Source organism: Mchenga conophoros, linkage group LG7 (genome assembly GCF_057382185.1).
Source record: "Mchenga conophoros isolate Kocher_MC1m ecotype Shallow Benthic linkage group LG7, M_conophoros_male_GT1.1, whole genome shotgun sequence".
Classification (NCBI taxonomy): Eukaryota; Metazoa; Chordata; class Actinopteri; order Cichliformes; family Cichlidae; genus Mchenga; species Mchenga conophoros.
Window position 1 is genome coordinate 45,990,437 of NC_140532.1, and position 20,541 is coordinate 46,010,977.

Below are 20,541 nucleotides of genomic sequence, written 5' to 3' on the forward strand. Positions count from 1 at the left end.
GTGCCGATCTCCTGATTACCTTTTTTTCTGAATGTGCAATGAGACAAACTTAAATTACACACCGAAAGTCGAATTATTCTTATTATATGCAAGGACACAGGAGACGGTGTATTTGTGTACCTGCGTGTGTGCGTTTTTCATCTCAGCTCTCGAGTGATTCACTCAAGCACGCTGTGAAGACTGTTGTAATGGTGTTTCCGCAGCATATTGATTTCACGATGAGCAGATGATGTCTTTGTAAGATGACTCAAGAGATGGGGAAATTAGATGTTATCGCACAACAACAGAAGATGAGGAATCATATGGTAGGTTATCTGATTTTTAGAATTACGTCGAGCTGTCACACTCACCGCTGCACAGGGTGTACGCAGCGAGCCTCTAACGATGCAGAGAAGCTGATTAGCACACACAAGTGCGAGACGGTAAACAAAATATAGATTTTAATTTACATTGCAAATAGCAGCTGCAAAGTTATGCAGGGTAGAAGATAGCCCGGAGGTTAGAGCGAGGCCTTTAATCCTCAGCGGCCACTATAGAAACGTGGTTTCGTTGTGGAAGAGTATGGCTGGAGTCATGTGTGGCTTTTTCATGTAGAAAGATTACCACAGATAGTGGATTTGAAGTGACCACGGCAACATTTCCACTTGGCTGCACCCTCTGATGCCACCTGAACAGAATTCAGCAGGAGCCTTCAAGCGCTCTCATACATAATGTATTGCTGAAGGTCTGCTCAGTTTTCATGTTCTCCTAATTCATTTCACAAAGAGAGAACGAGAGAGAGTTCTGCCAGCATACAGAGCACACAGACTGTATCACACGGTAGTGCTTGGCAACACTGACACCAAGTACATACAGGACCAGTATCACTGATACCAAAACCAATATTCTTAACCTATAAAGGAGGCTAACGTGGGGGCAAGGAGTGTGTCATGACTTATGAGATGAATCATATCATCAACTTGCAAATTCTGAACAGCTTTCAATGATGACTAAATAACTGTGAGTTTTACTTTCCACAATAATAAGTCGACAAAACACCTTTTAGCTTTTCATGTGTTTTGAAACTGGGTTTGTTAGAGACCTGGAATGTAACGCGTCTGTTTCTAAAGCACTTTGGATGAACTTCTGTTCTTTTAAATGTGTCATAAGCTATAAATAAAATAGACGTGACGGCCAACAGAAAAAGGTGCAGGCAGATTTCACAGTGTGTCTTTGAGGTGTATTTTTTCCATTTCCAAAAAGGTAATCATTTATTTAAAACAATTAAGCGAGCTATGCTGAACATAGAGGATAGAAACAACGTAGCAGTTCTGTCATGCTAGTATTGAGCCAATACCAATACTAGAGTCAGAATAAATACTGAACCACATGAATAAAAGGCAGTGTTGTCATCATTTATCAAAATGAAGACCCTTATTTCCCTGTATATAGCAGAATGTAGGTCTTTTAATGACACCATATAGATTTCCTAGCTGTAATATCTGATGTTTGTTTTTGTTTTTTAAATGATTTAGTGTTGATTGCTATTATTATTTCACCCCACATTTTCAAATCAAATACTCTCTTTGGACTTTATTTTCAAGTTGGAAATAAATCAGCAACTACACAATAGCAACAATGTGCTAATACCCCCTTCTTCCCCCCTTCAACACTTGTAACAGCTTAATCCAGCAGAGTTCTTCACGCTCTTTGTCTTCACATTTCCAAGAAACAAACTGATATTTATTAGCTTAGCGCTCAGTGACACGGCTCTGGCCGTGGCCTTCATTTTTTATGTCACCTCCCCTTATTTTCTTTTGTGGCCGTGATTTGATGTGCTGTGATTGTCTTTTGTTTCTCTTTTGCTCACAGCATAAAATCATTCATGAAAATCAATCCAAACACGACCCGCTCTTCTATTTTTCAAAACGTAGCCTTCCCCTGACCTCAATAAATCGACCGGCGAACGTTAAACATTTCAGTTGGTGCCCTTAAAATGGCCTTTCCACAAACATAGTCCTTCACTAAAAGGGGGGCACTAAGAGCAGCGTGTGTGCATTTGTGAGAGAGAGTGAAAGAGACCGAGTTGTGTGGCCACCACCACTTTTTAGGCTTTTTTTTAATGCTTTTACCAGTAGTGGGATATAATTATGGCCCAGTTCTAATCATTTTAATTTTGTCCATTTGTTTTAGTTGATTTTATCTTAAAGAGAACAGACTTTTTTCCTGCCCTTTTATCTGAGAGTCAAATGAAAAAACACAGGATATTTCTGGTGTTCAGAGAAATCATCATGAATTTAATAAATGTGGTTTTAAAGGGAGCTATTTCTGTGAAATTTGGTTGACTGGCTATGGTAAATGGGCTGTTTTTTTTTTTTCACTCTTCCGTAACGATACTTTGGCATACAAACCAGAGCAGCCGGGGATCGAACCACCAACCTTCCAATTAGTAGACATGCCCTAACTCAAGAGAAGTCAGCAGTAAATATGTGCAGTGCAACATGCATGGACAGACTTGTAAAAGGCTTCCAACCCCACCACTTCTAGATCTTATGCAGTGTAGCTCTAAAACCTTAATTATCTTGTTGATTGAAACCTATATCATCATTCACTAAACAAGAAGCTCGTGCTTTCCATAGCATCTTATTATAATTTTCTAACTTTTTCAAGCTCAGCGCACACACACATACCACAGCAATGCATCAGCATCCTTTTTCCCTCTTCTTATTTGGGGCTTTTTACCCTTTATTATGACAGGACAGTTTAGATTTAAGACAAAAGCTGGGAGAGAGAGAGCAGGAAACAGCCTGGGGCAGATTCACACCCGGGCCTCTGCAATAGCCTTATGGCACATAGGTCATCTGCTCCAGCCAGTGAGCTAAACCGACACCCTCACTTTCAGGCTTTATTGGGCATGACTGCTGCTTTAACTCCAGTCCACCTACTGAGAGTTTCATAGCACTCAGCAGCACAGTCTGCTCGCAGGCACCAGATATCAACCAGCAGCTGATTGGATTTTAGTTTGTTATCCACATGTAGCATAAAACCTGTGAACACATCTAAGCTTTGTCCAGTGAATGGGCTTCAAACATCGGAGCCTTTAGCGGCTGCTTTTCAAGGGGCAAGCGCTTTAGAGAAACCACACAGAGTGAAAGCTCTGAGCCAAGATGGCGGCCTTGGCAGCGTTCAAGTTTAAGTTCAAACAGGTTATGTGCCTTGTGCATCCCAAAAGAGGGAATGTTTTTTAATATGGGATCATGAGGAGCTCAGCAAAGCCAATCTGAAACTCTGAGGCACAAGGTCAAAGCAAGAAAAAAAACAAAAACGGGTTTTTTTGAAGACAAGAGGGCCAAAAAAGGTACTCATACTCTTCCACTTTGTACTTACATGGACTGTACAGTTAAAGCAGGAAAAGGGGATTAGGGAAGACGTTATGACAAGAAATGAAGGCATAACACCACTATCTCTGCTTTCAACTCATATTTCAATGGAACGTAATAATGCACATAAGCTCAGAGAGCACGCACCAAGCAAAAGAGTTCGAGTTTTACCTCGTAGCAAAAGTCGCGTAGTGTACACATGTAAAGTAAAGATGCTGTACATTTTTAGATGTCTTTCTAATGCCTGACATAATTTATATTTGCCTGTTACCTTCTGTTTATGAGAGGAATGAAGCTGGCCTAAAGGGGAGATAAAACGTGTTCGTTTCGGAAACTCTGGGCTTCATCTAGCTTCAGTATATATTTTTACAGGAATTGCATGAAAGTAGCATAATTAGTCCATAGCTGTTGTTTAGATCATGGCATGATGTGTTGCTCTTTGAGACCTTTGTGTGCCTCACTTTGTCAGACAGGTTCTATTTAAGTGAGGTTTGATGGTAATCAGGCCGGGGTGCGGCAGTGACATTGAACTCAGCTGTCGAAGAAAAAAAAAAAAGTGGTTAATTATAGCTAATTTATGATTCAGCAGGGGAAGGGCAAATACTTTTTCCACGTAGGCCCAAGTTGTGAAGTGAAGTGAAGCTGTGGAACAGACTAAGTAAAGATGTGAAGCAATGTCCAAGCATGGCGCAGTTTAAAAAGCGGTTTAAGGATATGGTTTTTACAGGGTACAGGGAAAAGGTAGAGATTTGATAGGGTGTTCTTGTCTAATATTTTCATGTGTGTGCGCATGCACGGGTTTGTTGGTATGGGTGTATGTATATATATATATATATATATATATATATATATATATATATATATATAAATAATTGTAGGCTGTGTATCCTTGAGGTGTTAATGGGGTTATTGAAAATGTGTATATGTGCGTATGTATGGATAGATAGAAACATATATGTGTATATATTTAAAAAAAAAAAAAATTACACATAACATATAATGTAATTGCAAGGAGGTATTTCTGTAGTCTATTGATACTAGATAGTGGAAAAGGGGTGGGATTAAATAAGCTTATGCTTCTTCCTGCTCCTTTTTGAACATGGACGTTATTTGGAGTTGTGGTTGCTCGTTTTCCTTTTGTTTGCTTTGTTCATTTGTCTCTTTTAATTCTATTTTTTTTAATACTTTTTCAACATGTTCAAAATAAAGATTCAATCAATCAAAAGTTGGTTTAGATAGCTTCTGTTTAAATCATCATTTAGAAACTGCATTTTGTATTGACTCGTGCTATTTGTGTCTTATATTAACACTTGTTTGACCATATGAAGCAGTTAAATGTGACACGTCCAAAATACTTAGCTTGGACAAATACTTTTTCATGGCACTGTACTGCCAAAGAGCACAGAGAAGTTAAAACTTGAGCAACATTTGGAGTTTAAAGAACAGCTTTTTAGCCTTAATAAAGTGCACCACCGAATGTGAGTTTTATCTGATATATATTAAACTAAAAAACAAAACAAAACACTCATGACATTCAAGTTTTTTTGCTTCAGACTGTGGATATCAGAGTAGGTTATGGGGATGTAGAGGAGCAAATGAAAGGGTGGGAAATCATGGAGAGAAAACGCGCACACACACACACACACACTGAGACATGTGAGAAGGAGAAAGGCAGGTCTTTTGGCCACTTGTGGCTTTCGTAACCCAGGCACAAATCATAGAGGGACATGGCAATTGGAGTGACAGATGAACAATGCTCCCCTTTTCCAGCCCCCTGTGAACAGGCCCATCCATCACAACGGGGGAGATTAATTCAATTCATCAGTGTTTTGTCTCCATGGGCCCCCTAATGCCACCTGATATTGCTCAAAGGGGACTTATAAATGTTTGTGGATTTGATGCGAGCTTTGCTGCTTGACACCGAATTAAAACATTACTCTTTACTCGTAGCAGTACACAGTTTTTGCCAATAGCCTGCCATCCACCTCTGCCATAATTCTGATCAAGATTAATTCTTATGAAGACAAAATTGTTTGCCAAAGGCGGCCAACAAGAACATTAAGTAGAGTTTGCAAAGAGAGGAGGGCTTTAGTAATGGAAGATTGATGGTTGCAAAAGAAAACACAGGTCAGGTAGATTTTATTAAGGCATTCAAGATGTACAGCACCTTGAGGCATGTTGGCACGAGACTGCCTAAGCTCATTTACACAATGACCAATTTGTCCTCTACAAGAATGGGCGTTTTCGTCTCTGCTGGCCAGCAAACACATTATTCACAAAGAGCAAGGCAGAAGCAATGTTTGTGTTAAATTAAAAATAAATAAAAATTTAAATGAGGTTTTAACGGTGCATAAACACAAAGCGCTTAAAGCCAGACTTTGAGTCATGAGGCTTATGGACATGCAGCACAACAGAAAATGTCTGAGGTTCAGACATTACCATATGTAACAGAGTATAAGCTCACAGTGCAACAGCATGACTGCAATTGTGCAGAAGCAGTTCTTATAGTTAAACAGCTCGAGCCTTATCCAAAAATTGTGTTAGTGATGACACCCAGTGGCTGCAAGATGCACAACAAGCGACCTTTTTTTTTTAATAAATGTAAATGCCTAGTTGTGGTCTGAAAAGGCTTCTCTCGAGATGCCGTAGTTCATTACAGTTGAATAGTATCGCTGTGGAGATGCCCGCGTTGTGCACGTGTTATAGAATTGGCATTGGATCTGTAGTGCGTACATAAAAACCCAAGTTTAGGTTTACAAATATCTTGCAGGTTCTATTTTTTGTTCCTTTCCATAAATTGTGGTACAGAAATGTAAAGTAGGAGGTTCAGTGCTTAGCAAGAATTGCTGCAAGTTTTCATGGCATAGATTCGCCAAGTTATCGGAAATACTCCTTGAAGACCAACATGAGGGCATCATAGTCTCGCAGCAGCTGAAAGTAGCTCAGCTGACAAGCAGTTAAAGTGTACCTAACAAAGTGGCATCTGCATGTGATACATGGTAAAGATTAAACATGTGCAGCATGTGGGCTAAAGAATGATTTTTAGAGCCTGAAAAGAGCAGACAGTGGTTTGGGGACCACCATATCACTTTCATTATATGTAATCACATTGCTTTTTATAGACTTCATCACTGCTTCATTTTTAGGCACCTAGTATGAACAAGTAACACCGAATCAGTCAAGACTTACAAAACAGAGCAGCGTGTTGCAAACATCCTCACATAAACCACAAACAATTGAAATTAGACAAGGACTTGTGAGAGTTACTACAAAACATTTCCTTTATTTAAGCATAACCCTCCTTCTGAGCCTGATAGTAGATTCTGCCTCCTCTCCAGACACACAGGTAGTAGGTCGTGCTCAGCAATCCCACTACAGACACCAGCAGGATGGCTACTACCAGGGCAATTTTCCACACTGCTGATCCTTCAGCTTTTTTGAAGTCTAACAAAGCAGAAGTGTCACAAATCAAATCTTAAGTGTGCAGGATGACCAAAAGAGGTCATTATTAATGCTGTTAGCGATCGTGTTAAAGGCATGAAACCTCAACCCACCTTGTTCCCTCACAAGAAATTGTTCTGGGGTAGTTGATTTCATCTGGTCCTTGGCTTCCAGTGTTCTGGCAACTTCTGATGAACTTTCAGGCATGCCGTCCTGGACTGCTACAAACTGTCCATCAGCATCAACATACTGCGGCTTCTCAGTGATAAGCCACTCTTCCTGGGTGTACTGAAGCATGGCTGCAAGTAGATACTCAAAAATATAAGCCAATTTATCAGATCCTGACCCAACAGTAGACACATGCTGCTGTTTTCTTACCTGAATGACCACCAGGCATGGCCAAAAAGGCCAAAAACACACACCAAAGCACAAACATGATCACAGAAGCTCACAACCAGCTTTCCCTTGGCTTTTTTTAATGCAGCCACCTTATCTACAGAAGTGACATCAGCTGTGTTGTCCTGACTCAATCAAGGCAAATTGCAGCAACTGAGCTCTCAAATCGCCTACTTTGGTGTCCTTTAGAGAGCCCCCATTTCAGTGGTTAAACTACACCTCTTTCATCAGAAAGTGACAGTCAGTCAAACAGAAATTGACCACACAAAGAGCAAGTTGTTATGCTGCCACTTGAAACAGCAGAGAAGAGTGTTCTTCCAGGAAGTGCATCGTAAAATCCAATATTCTGTCTGAAGTTCAGAGGTGGATACTCGGAGAACGTTAAAGCCATAAATATAAATAACTTGAGAAGCAGGTGTGATGAGATTAAAGCGATCACTGAAACAAACCATGAACAGACACAGATCGTTTATTTCGTTACAGCTTTGGTACAGAATAACAGGACTGCTTAATATCAGATATCCACTCTAATGAATGGAGCTTTAACATTCATCACACTCCATGTTGTGAACTACAGTAAACGAAAGTTTGAGGTTTGACCTTTAATTTTTTTGTCAGTTAAGGCTGAAACTGTGACTCATTATTCCCTCTTGTAACACAGTCACACAAGTCACACATACATTTTAAAGAAACCCCCCCCTCCTCCTTTTTTTGCAGCATGCAAATCAGAAATGTTGAAACTGAATAAGAGCATTTTCACAAGGGTGGCACCGGTACACTTTCTAATCAAGGCAGGCATTTTGACATGTCACAGCAGGAAAAGCACTGGTGTAATCGATGACATCAATATGTCATTCAAGTGTCCCGATTCCCTTTAGCACAGCTGATCAGTACATTAACTGCAAGCAGACTTCAGAGCCTCTACGCTTCCTGCTATTACAAATGAAAATAAGACTAAAATCAGGCTGAAAAACACCACAAAGTAAACGTGCTTACAGTAAGATGATAACATTAAATACTGCACATCCTGGAGATTTGAGTATGTGTTTTAATGGAAACCCCCCTCAAACAAAACAAAACAAAGCAGTGCTTAGGTGATCTTGTGACTGGCATCACTTCTTTGTGTCACCACGTGAAACATCACAGGCTTTTCCCTCACTGACAAAAATAAAACAGCGTGACACAAACATGTTAAACAAAGGTTATTGCTGATGGCCTTTACCTCAGTGTTTCAGCTAAAAAAAAAGTGACATCTAATCAAAGTATCGCGCTACATTTTCATCAAAATTTGTGCGCACTCACGAGACGGGAAAACGATGTCCATTTACTGGCAAGTTACTTTTTCCCTTGCATAGTTCAGCATGAGATTCAGCACACGTCTCTTGACGTCTCAAAGAACTGCTTATAAGCACAGAGTATCTGCATATTTCTGAATCCCTTAAACATTTTTAGCAAATCTATTAAACTGGCCCTTTGGACAGTGATCATTCAAAGTCTGATCAATCAGTTTAATCTGAGGCCTACAGGAATCAACACTCTTGGTGCCAGAGAGACATGTAGTTATAGATCTAACATCTTCAGACTGCAGCAAATTACACTGTAGTCCACACTGCTCTGGTAATGTATACACAGATGCTTGTAAAGAATGCTTTCACTAACCTTCCAAGTAAGAAAACCCTTTCAAAAAAAGGACAAAAACAAAGTCAAACTTTAAGTTGGCAATGAATAACAGAATGGCTTTTTGGCCTGTCATTACAGTACCGCTGAATATGGCTAATAAATACAGCAAGTGAAGCCTCAGAGTAACAGTTCACATTGTGCTGTGTCTCTATAAGATATCAGGAGTATGGTAAAAATATATATATGTATACCGCTCCCAAAGAGCAGAGGTTCACTGTACTATGTAAAGTACTTTTTTTAACCCATCATATCCATTTAAATATTTTGCTGTCACCACCCAGATCGCCCCTGAGAGTTTTAAATTCCCCAAAAGGGATATTTCACACAGTCAGTTTTCACTTCTTATCTATCTTAACTAATGTAGTACATTTCATAGTTCTGCAATTAAAAAAAAAACTACAGTATTATAGTTTATCTGACTAATTGTGGACTAATCTCATTTCATGGATCCCTTCTTTACACATCAGCAATGTGTCTGTACAGACAGACTGGACTCCTGCTCAGTTAGAAGGGGGACAGTCTGTCCTCCGTGATCCCTCCTTATTTGTGCTTCTCTTCATCACCGTAGACCTTCCGAAGGCTGGAGTCCAGCAGGTAATCCACTGACCTGCAGAGAACATGGGAGTGAAAATGCTTTTATTTACCATGAAATTATTTCTGGTTCCATTTCCTAAAGCAGAAGTGCTGCAAAGAACACTTCTGCTTTCAACGGCTGCTGTTATGCAACGTTTTATCAGCGAGTGATAGCGGCTGAATTTGCTTATAAAGGGAAGGTAGTTGTACATGTAATATTGTGCAGCACCCATATTTTAAATAAATAACCTCTCTTATTTTATCTACTTTTTTTTTTTTAACTTACTGAGATTCTTATTCTGTTCTGCTGTATTTTATTTAGGTCTTTACCTATGAGATCCTTTCCTTTATGTTAATTTATTTTTTCTGTTTTAATCAAGTTCTTTATTTGGGGAATCAACCTGGGTAGTGTCAGAAAGGATGAGATTGCCCTTACAAGTGGTGGGGCTTCCCCCCAAGGGAGGGACTCTTTCATTATAGACAAGCTGAAGACATTAGTTGGGGAGGGACTCAGACCAGAGTGGTACTCCTCTGCACCTACGGGGGGAAGTTAAGGTTGTGGTGGAATCTGGCCAGGATGGCTCCCGTATGCTAGATGAGGTGTTTCAGGTATGTCCACCTGAGGATCCTCCTGGAGGTGGTGGCCTCGGAGAGTTGGTGTGAGCAACTCCGCTCAGACTGCTGCACCCGAGACCAAGTAACTATCAGAAAATAGATGGATATTTAAGGCTCTTTTTTTAACTTTGTGTTTAATGTTTTGGTTGTAACAAAGAAATTCCCCAAACTTTGGGATAAAATTAATCACCAATTAATATTCCTCTTTTTTTAATTATTATTAATGACCACTATACATTGTGCTTAGGGTAGTGTAACCTTTTCAGGCTTCATCAACAAGGGATGATATAAAACATTTCAGCTCTTTAAACTAAAAGCTTTAAACTAATTAGGTGTAATTTTTACAAATATTTCTGAATTTTTAGTATGACTTTTTTTGTATTTTTTGCTTGTTTTTTTAGGTATTTTAAGGAATACATCTAGCATTATTCTACTCCCATGAAAAAACAAGCAATGCATTTCTTCTTTCATGTGTCTCACATGTCTCAAAACACCTGGGCCCTGTATATTTTATCCTTTAAGTAGCAGTGAATAGGACATTTGTTGGGGAAAGACAAATCCCATGAAGACATAATACTGCTGAGCCACTAAATGTGTTACAGTAGAAACATTTGAAAAATCATGTTAAAAATAATCTATTTAAACATATACAACACAGGCTTTAATAGGATTTAATATGATGTCAGTCCGGGAAGGCTATCCACAAGGTTTAGGAGTGCGTTTATCATTCTTCCACAAGCCCACTTGTGAGGTGTTGGAAGATCCATGTTTTATGGACCTTGCTTTGTGCACTGGTATGCAGTCATGTTGGAACAGGAAGTGCCATTGAATTCAATGATTTGGATGAGTGAGTGAATATACTGTAACTTGTGCTTACCTGTCTATTGGAGTGATGATGAAGGGGATTGTAGAGAGACCTATAGCAGTGGTGGTCCACTTGCGGACAGGTAATGGCCACCTCGTGGTCCTTCCTAACAGGTACAGCGACGCGGCACACACACGATTAATGGTAAATCCTGGGATGATCACGGATGCAAGAGCCTGCCACACAAATGTGTCCACCACTGCCACAGCAACCTTTGTTGTCCTCCCTGGGTTGTCCCCATGAGCCTTGAGACACAGTTGGATATTTGGAAAAATGAGGGTTGTCACAACTGTTGTGGTCAGGTTTTAAACACAGTTAATGATGAAAGTTTCAAGAAGCAGTGAAGGGGATAAGCAAGTTTAGCTGGACTTTTCAATTGAACCAAAAGCTACAAGCAGCAATATGAAAAATGCATTCTCTTTTAGTCTGAAGATCACTTGTACCACCTTTTGCAAAAAATGAAGAAAAAAAAAGTTTCCATTAATTTATTTTAAACTATGATCAAATTCAATTTTGCAGTTGCAACTATGAGGTGTTAAAAGGAATGCACAGTCTCCCTAGATCTCGTATTAGGTTGACATCATGACACATAGACATTTATTGAGATAGTAAATGTTTGCTTACAGCTGTGCCAAATGATCTATGTCCCAAGTTTGGTTTAGCAAATCAGTGGGACAAATTTCAGAATTTTTTGCCTTGAGGTTCAAGAAGAAAAAAGAATACAAAGAAAGAACAATAAGAGGAAAATAGAAACATGTCTGTGTTTCTTTATGATCCTTTCAGATAGTGGACACTTGTGGGGCTTATAACCCATTAAAAACATATATATTTACTTGCCAGTTTTAGTATGTAAAAGTCAAACTGTTAAAATAAAAACACTTATAAAGTACCATGTCTCAAGATCAAATCCATTCCAGGGATCTCGGATCAACTAAGGTCATTTTCACACCTATGGTTCATTTATTATGGTCCAATTTAGATGATGGGTTTGCAAACTTGTAGCTTTTCTCTGTGGTTTGGTTTCTGTTCACACAGAAAAATCCAAGGGAACTCCAATCAAACTAACATGTGTCACTACAACCCAAGTGAGAATGTCCAGTCTGCTTATTGGCCAGATGTGTCTGGGGCGGGAGGAATAAAAGTAAATACAGGAAAGAAAGTGTTGTGTTCTGGACTATTGGAGAACATGAGCGAATTTACATTCATTTTCACAGCTAGTTGCAAGCCTGTACAGACCTTTGCACATCTAAAGTACCATGCTGGATCCTGAGCACATGTGACTAGGGGTTGTTTTTTTACACACAAACTTGCAATGTACACCTGGTAGTTGGTAAATATCAAGGTCAGACAAACACAAATGAATCTCAGCAAGGGGGAAAACGAATTAGAATTCAACTTAAAGTCACTAAAAGCTAAGATGTAATTAAACCCTTTCCTTGTTACATAAAAATGAAAATGTACCCTATAAGGTTTATTAATGAAGATACAATAAACTAATGGCAATATCTCACCACAGCTGCTTTCTTCCCTTTGTCCACGGCATCAGCAGTAACATATGCAGTGGCCACAGCATAGCTGCCCCATACCAAGCTCACTGGCACAAGAGCACGAAAGGCCTCCCCGACTTCGTTGGCATACCCTGTGGGAACAGAGATATAAATGCATTCTAAGTCTGCTTTACATACACAATAGCCTATCAGGTGCTGAAGCTCCAGAGCAGAAAGCTAATTAACAGTTCTAAACTTTTATTCATAATAATAAAGAATTTATGATATTCAAAGTAGAGGATCTCTGCAGTATTTATTTATAAGCTAGATCGCAGGACAGGATACAAATCCTGAAACGAAGGGGCTAATAAACAGCTGTATCTCTTTCCATTTCCATTCCAATGATGGTGGAATGACTTACACTTCCTAGATCTTTTATTAAGAAGTCCCCTGCGCCATATCCCATAGTACATGAACATCACTGGTACAATTAACACCAGTCACACAGAAGCATTATCTTTGGTTCAGTGACAACAGAACCAGTGGAGCGTGGTGGAGTCAAATTCTGCTGCTGCTCTATGATTACATCAAGGGTACTGCGGGCAAAACTGAAGCTACTGTTCAAGCACTGCCAACATGTCTGTCACAAGCTTTGTGTTTTAACACATCAAAAATCAGCTGAATCACATGTAATCAAAAATAGTCTGAGTATACACGATGTAGTGCTTGTTTTTGTCTCGACCACAAGTCACATAAAACTAAAAGAAAGAGCAGTCAGAGTAGCAGCAACTGTATACAAAAGACAGAGGTTACCGAATACCAAGCGATTGATTGAAGTATAGGCAAACATCATGGATCTTATAATGTTACGATTGGTGTTTTCACAAAGAACGTAGGCCACAAGACGACCTTCTACAAAAACCAGCCATGGCAAAAGTTGCTGAACTGGAGGAATAAATGCCTTGCAGTCTGAACCAGTTCCAAACACACCTGACAGTGATCACATCATAATAGAAATAAAAATCAGGCTAAACAAGAACTGCAACACTTCAAGTATATGCACAATTGGTTTGGCTGCAGCTTTTAACATAGCTCACACTGGTTTTCAGTCATTTCAAGGTTGTTTTGGGTTTTGTTTTTTGACAATATCAACACAATTCCACCTTCTTAACCTGTTCCACCTACTAAATTTGCTTTCCTGCTACTTCCTCCACTTACCCAAACTGAAAATGACTGTTTTGACAATCCAGGACTTATTGCTGAGGCACAGGTGCAAGGAGACACACTGAGACTGCAGTGAGATATCTAAAAAATAACTCAAACTGTCATTTTTCACAACTCATCTCTTGTGTATTTTGCCAAGGTTTAAATTAAGAATGGCTGCTTTGACTCTGTCTCCTAAGGTTTAAAGGGGAGAGAGACCATTTGACTTCAGCATCAGCACACAGTTCAAGGTCATGCATCTCTTATGGTATGGGGGTACATTACTGCCTATAGAACTGGCAGCTGGCACATCTGGAAAAGCATTACCAATGCTGAAAGTTTTTAGAGCAACATGCTCCCATCCAGACAGTGCTTGCATACTTCAGCAGGACTATACTAAACCACAAACTGTGTCTATTACAGCAGAATGGCTTCATAGTCAAATAGTCCAGGTGCTGAACTGGCCTGCCTGCAGTCCAGATTTTCTTCCAACTGAAAAGACAATTAATGCATCATGAAACGAAAAATGCAGCAAAGAAGACCCAAGACTGCTGAGCATCTAGAGTCCTATATCAGACAAGGACGGAACAATATTCCTCTCCCAAAAGTCAAGCAACTGACCTCAGTTCCCAGACATTTATGGACTATTGTTACAAGAAGGGGGGGATGCTACACAGCAGTAATCATGGCTACGTCCCAAAGTCCCAGATTTCATCACATGGTACACTTTCATTTTAAATATTTGACTGTTACTGCCCAGATCAGCTACTGGATTTGGACCAGAAGGTGAGAGTAACATTAACCAAAAGATAAGAGCCCTTCTTTTCTACAGTGCATGCCATCAAATGTACTGATGAGGTAATCTAAGAAAGCACTGTCTAATAAGAAAATATGCCATGACTGCTGTTTGCCCAGCAAGACAGGAACGTTAGTTAGAGAGATTGGGTATGTTTTATGTGCTCACAAGATAAGATAAGCAGCAGCGATAAGGACCACAAATGCTGAAAAAGATAGCAGGACGTGGGTGATAAAAGTGACGTTTAGAGATTTCCATGAACAATTAGTGAGTGCTCACGTACGCAGCGGGGCAATTCTGCTGCATTATTTATTAGCATCAGATTATAAAAGTAAATTGGTATTAATCTACAAGCACAGCAGACAAGCCACTGTCTCTTCTATTGCCATCCACCAATAAATAGCCTCCTGTGTTTCACTGCCAAAACACTTTGATTTGGGGGGGGGAAAAGTGCGCCATTCAATACTTTGTGGTAACATGCTCAAAATATCTCTAAAACAACCAAACGTAAGGAATTTAAGTAATCTCAAAGGTCATTAATGGATCTTCCTACTAATTTAACTGATTATTTTGTTATAATTAAGATCAGTTAAGTTTGAGTTGGATAACCACCACCTGGCAATTTCATCGCAGTATGGAGACATGTAATATTAATAATAATTTCATGTAGAAATGTGTAATGTTTCTTAATGTACAGAATAATATAGCTGGAAAACAAAAAACTGATGGTTAATACTTTTAGGTCACCCTTGTGCTGCCAAAACAGCTCGGACCTGACCTCAGGGGGTGTCCTGTATTTTGTCACCAGGAAATTATCAGCAGATCCTTTGTGTCCAGCAGGTTACTCTGCCCTTCACGTTGGGAGCTTGGGGAATCTGGACGCTGGGACAGTATCCGCCTCTGTTATTCACGTTCGAGGTTTTTGTCAGGTGGAGGACTGCTTTTGCCATGAGTGGCATGCTTGACCTTCAGTGCTTTTAAGTTAAAGTCAAAGTAGCATCCACATGAATACCGGCACACATCGTAATAAGATCATTATTGCAGCTGAATTAACATGTAGGTGCTTTCACTGTTGCGGCATATTGACACATACAAAAATGACAGGAATGCACATTACGCCGCATACACACTGCTACTACCGTGTTACTGCTGCCTAGTATATGTTATGAAAGCTGAGGAGGCATGTAGCCTGTGGGAACAGCTGCAGAGTTGATGCCCTTCAGGACTGGTTGCTGCTCGCGCCCTCCCTCGCTGTAATAGCTGGTAGAGATGGGGAAGTAAAGGGAGAAATACACTAACCTTAAATAGGATCACGCCTGGCCGTTTCTCAGTGGTTGAGTCACTGTCTCAACTTGCTTGTCAACTGCCTTCACTGAGTGATTTTAAGGGCTAACCGGGACAACTACACGCCGTGGAGTTAGTAGCGCACTGCGTCTTACATAACAGTGTGGAAACAAAACCGCGACACTGCCGAGCATACCTTCAATGCTTCAAAAGTATACCATGCAGTAATAAAACGACCTTGAACAGGCAACTTTACTATAAATACATATTGAGGAGAGTGGTTAGCTGCCTTTGCTAACTCCGAGCTAGCTAGCATTTGGTCCACACTCTGTCCCGGCAGTGAATTTAGCGCAGGTAACCAGAAACCAATTAAACAACACATACCCAGGAAGCGGACCCACGTATCTCGATAAATGTCCACCGTTTTCTCCAGCTGTTCTTTAGTGGGATCCATGGTTTCCTGCCTTCCTTCACACCACCCCGCTGCCAAACTCTGAGAGGGGGCGTGGTCTCCTTCACAACATCCACTCCGCCGACCAATCTGCTGTGCCTGCGAGCCAACACAGGGCGGCAGCAACATATTACAGTGTAGGTTTTCAGAATCAGAATACTTTATTGATCCCTGGGGGAAATTATTTAATTTATTTAATAATATAATTTAATTATTTCAGTAGTGATGTGCAATACTACTGATTTCCTTTCCGATCCGATACCAAGTAATATTCAGGGTGGTATCGACGATACTGATCCGATACCGATGCTTTGTACAAAAACGTATTTTATTTATTGTATCTCAAATTATAGCGTCATACTGATTACAGGACATCAGATTACTTGTTCTTATCACTTAATAATAGCAAGTTCATCATATAGAAATAAAAAAAACTGAACTTGTGCACTATTTGAACACCTTGCCTGCCTGCAGCACTAAAGGACTCCGTGAGAGACGTTTGTCTCGCCCTAGCAGCACCTGTCCCTGTCCTCCTCTTCAGTTCGCCTCAACATACACTCCTCATATTCTGTGATATGATTTACTCTGAGGGGTTTGACAAGGTTAGTGGTGTTGCCACAACCCTACATGCCAACCCTCCCGATTTTTCCGGGAGAATACCGAATTTCAGTGCCCCTCCCGAAAATCTCCCGGAGCCACCATTCTCCCGAATTTCTCCCGATTTTCCATTCAACAAAATTGAAAAACCATTTCGCAGAATTCATAGCATGGCCCAGCCAATTCCAGTTTCCAACAATGGCGGCAGCTACTTAGTTTTAATATGACTCTTATTTCTCTTTCTGGGTCGCAAAAAAACTTTTAACATATTTTCACACACACTGAAAAAAAGGGACTGGCCATCTCTTGGATTTATGTAAGCATCTTGCATGTATTTAACACAATTGCCTCATGTTTTAAAGATAAATGTAACTATATAGTGTAAAAACTACATGATATGCAGAAAGGGTGTATTAAATTGTTCATATCATGTTCAGGTGAAGTAAGTCAATAAGATAGCAACGTTAAATCTCGTGAAACCACGCGTGATTTCATCTCGCGGGCTTTGGATCGTGGTTTAAAAAATGCATCCATCTCAGTCAAGTCGAGCAGCCAACTCTACGTTTTTTGGTATGTCTTGATTTTTTGAATTAATATTTACCATATTTCAGCCAAATGTAGTTAAACGTCTAAAGTGCCGCCATGTAACATGCTAAAAAAGAGCCGTTAGCGTATTTGCTGTTTTATCTGTTATCAAAGAATTGGCGCTTTTTCATTTGAATTTGTCTTTGGCACAAGAGCCGTAATATCACATTAAACCTAATTACGAGGCACTCATAACATAATTTGGTTTTCTGTGTGAATAGATTTGTCAACTGACTCTTCAGTTACATTGTGTATTTACTGCACCGTGGTGTTAGTGAGATTTTGGACATTGAACAGCTTTAGCTAATATCATCAGCGGTATTATGCTAGCTTACATCCCTACCCCTCCTGCCCTCACCTGCTGTCCTTTTGTTTTTGTTTTTGTTTTTGTTGATGCACATTGAGAGACCACATCTATTCTGCATTTCACCAGGAGTCAGCTGATGGATTGTGGGTTCAAGGTGTTATGGTAAGAAAGTATATTCTATTTTCGCTTAAGGTTTCTGTAACTTAATTATAATAGGTTTTTTATAATTATTAGGTGCATGCATACTCAAATAGACCACCCTATTAATACAACTGAGAAATCCAAAATCTGCCATAGGTTTAACTTATACCTGTATGTATTGTCAGAAAGGTGATTACTGGACTCACATTAATGCACACTTGAACTAAAATGAGGTTGTAACTTGTGGGTTCTTGGGTTGCAAATCAGAAATAAACATCTTTGGATTTTTTTAATCCCATAAGATCTGGAAACACAGTTTTTATTCAACAAAACATTACTGATTATTAACCAAGCACAGTGCCTGCTGTTATTTCAAAATAATTTTATGTCATTTCAGATGAAATGCAGCATTCCAGTGCATCCCAACCATGCCTTTACAGTCAAGGTTTCTGACGGAGCTGAGTTTCTCTCTGACAGTCTGCTGAAAGTGTTTGCAAAGTGATCGGGGGAACAGGGCACAAAGCTAAAGGATGTAGCTGCCATGATGACAGTAAGAACTTTAAAATTCTTTAACTACAAAGTGTATATGTATTGCATTAGGTCAGTAAAAGATTTTTATGCTGCATCCATTGAAACAGTCAACTATTACCTGTGAGTACTGATTCCACCGAAAGGATGCCATAATTTTCGTCATGCATTTACTGGCCCACTGAGAAAAATTGATCTTTTTAAAAAAATAAATGTTCTGGAAACTATATATCCATAAAGTTAATGTCAAACAGGAACTTTTGATATTGCTTTGTAGATGCTGGTGTTGCATGTTGACTGGTTTAAGTTTTGGTCTGGGATCATTTTCTTCTGTGCTACTGAAAAGTTCACAAATCTCTGTTTTCTTTGTTATAATACTTTAGGATGACATTAATGCTCAAAGGGAGTCTCATCAAAGTGCTCCGCATCTGTGTGAAAGACAATTGCAACATCTTGGTGCAGGAGTTCATGGTGAGTGTTTTATGAGTAGATTGTGGCTTTGCAACATTTAAAAATGCATTTAGTTATCCACTTGATCCTCATTGGACCAGTTAGGACCAGTAGTCCTCTTTAATAATTTGAAGTTCACATGAGGCCTGGTAGTGAACTCAGCCGCCGGCCCTTGAGGCCCCACCCCTGTATTAGGGGTCACATCAGTGTGAAAAAACTTTAAATTTGTCATTCTAGTGAACAAAGGAAAATCCCACCAATATTTACATTAGCTTTTGTTTGAAAAAAAAAAAAGACCAACAGCTAACCAAATTGTGGGGCTGAAAGTCTAAATTCTAACATCTTCTGAGTGACAAAACCTGGATTTCTGATGGGCCGGTGTCTTTCTAAGAAAAACTAATGTAAAGCATTTGAAATTATGTTTTTCACCCTCTCTTAGAAACTCTGTTAGACCATGAATGGCAGCATGGCAGGCCACTCTTTGGCTATAGCTATTTACTATGTTGCTTGCATTGGTTTAAATTACTCTAACATTAGAACTGGTAGATTCAAAAGAGATGAGTTTAAAAAGGAATCTTAAAGAAATGTTTTGTGTTTAACCAGGACTTGACTGAGGCCACTGCACAGATTGAGAAAACCACAATGAACATCTGTCTCCAGAGGATGCACCAGGCAATGACTTTTCTGACGTTGGCATCATCATCGAGGGTATAGTAGTTCTTCAAGATCTGGATAACGTGACCTTTGCAGTAGCCATGCTGTTTGGACCTTTTTTATTCCTTCAACATGAGTTACCCATCACAACTCTGCTACACTTTTGAGGTGATTCAAAGGGTGGTAATGGAGTTGGAAGCAACTCAGCTCTCAAGAAAAGCTCACAACTAAGACAAAACTGCTCCTGCAACGAAGCTCACTGTTATGCATGCAAGCTGATCAGCTCTAGGTGAGAAGACATTTAAATCTCACACTTGTTCTGCTGCATTTTTGAAGCTCAATTCCAGGAACAGATCGCAGGGTTCATTTTTATATACTCTGCAACTGCCATGAGGACGAGCCGTTTTTTTGTTGTTGTTGTTGTTTGTTTTTCCTTTTGCTCTGTACAAGTTCTCTGTCTGTTTGGCAGCATTTTTAAATTTCTCTTTGTATTTTTTCTTTCTTTTACTAGTGAAGAGATGTAGCATGAACAGTTATGCAGTCTAAATATCCCATATGGGCCGTGTGAAATGGTATTTTCAGTTTCATTCAGTTGAAGTAAGGAACGTTGAATATTTCTAAGTGTGCTGTTTTGAACCAAGATGTCACAGTATGATCAGTGCCGTAATTTTTGACAGTCACTGTATCAATGTTATTTTTGCATCTCTTGAATAAAGGTTTTGACCTGCAAGTGCTAATTTCTTTAGTTATTGGGGTAAAATGGGTAATGTTAATAGGAAGGTGTTTGCCAATTCAGTAACCTAATTTAATGTTAATGGAAACTAACATTACCTCAAATTGTTTAGTTATAATTGTTGTTTAACTGAATCTTGACGTTAGAGGCCTTAAATAGAATGTTTTGTATTGTTCTTTCCCAACATTTTTCAAAAGAAAGAGTCTAATTTCTTTGCTGTGATTGATTCCAGAGAACACGGAAGAACTGACATTATTTAACTGTTGGTTTATATAGATTCAGTAGTGGAGTAATGTCAGTTTAATTCTTTACCTACTGTCAATGCAGTGAAATTAGACATTTTGTTTTGAAAGCTTACTGGTGGATGCCAGCAACCATCTTGGAAGAGAACAATAT

At 39.5% G+C, this 20,541-nt stretch overlaps 2 protein-coding genes and 1 long non-coding RNA gene across 3 annotated transcripts; 1 reads left to right on the plus strand and 2 right to left on the minus strand.

Moving 5' to 3' along the window:
• Positions 1 to 5,541: 5,541 nt before the first annotated feature.
• Positions 5,542 to 7,332, minus strand: LOC146570887 (uncharacterized). The gene is made up of 3 exons (XM_085279671.1): positions 7,179 to 7,332; positions 6,914 to 7,099; positions 5,542 to 6,803 (listed from the first exon to the last, which is right to left on the minus strand). Exons 1-3 carry the CDS (start codon positions 7,234 to 7,236, stop codon positions 6,646 to 6,648), a joined length of 402 nt encoding a protein of 133 aa, XP_085135797.1. The 5' UTR covers positions 7,237 to 7,332; the 3' UTR covers positions 5,542 to 6,645.
• A 319-nt stretch (positions 7,333 to 7,651) lies between these two features.
• On the minus strand, positions 7,652 to 16,238 carry mtfp1 (mitochondrial fission process 1). Its single transcript, XM_085279670.1, has 4 exons — positions 16,084 to 16,238; positions 12,441 to 12,568; positions 10,942 to 11,174; positions 7,652 to 9,483 (listed from the first exon to the last, which is right to left on the minus strand). The coding sequence occupies exons 1-4, from the start codon at positions 16,151 to 16,153 to the stop codon at positions 9,417 to 9,419; spliced, it is 498 nt and encodes a 165-aa protein (XP_085135796.1). The 5' UTR covers positions 16,154 to 16,238; the 3' UTR covers positions 7,652 to 9,416.
• Positions 16,239 to 17,033: 795 nt separating this feature from the next.
• Positions 17,034 to 20,338, plus strand: LOC146570889 (uncharacterized). Its single transcript, XR_014893039.1, has 4 exons — positions 17,034 to 17,801; positions 18,178 to 18,330; positions 18,692 to 18,779; positions 19,362 to 20,338. It is a non-coding gene; the product is annotated as an uncharacterized LOC146570889 (long non-coding RNA).
• The last annotated feature ends 203 nt before the right edge of the window (positions 20,339 to 20,541 follow it).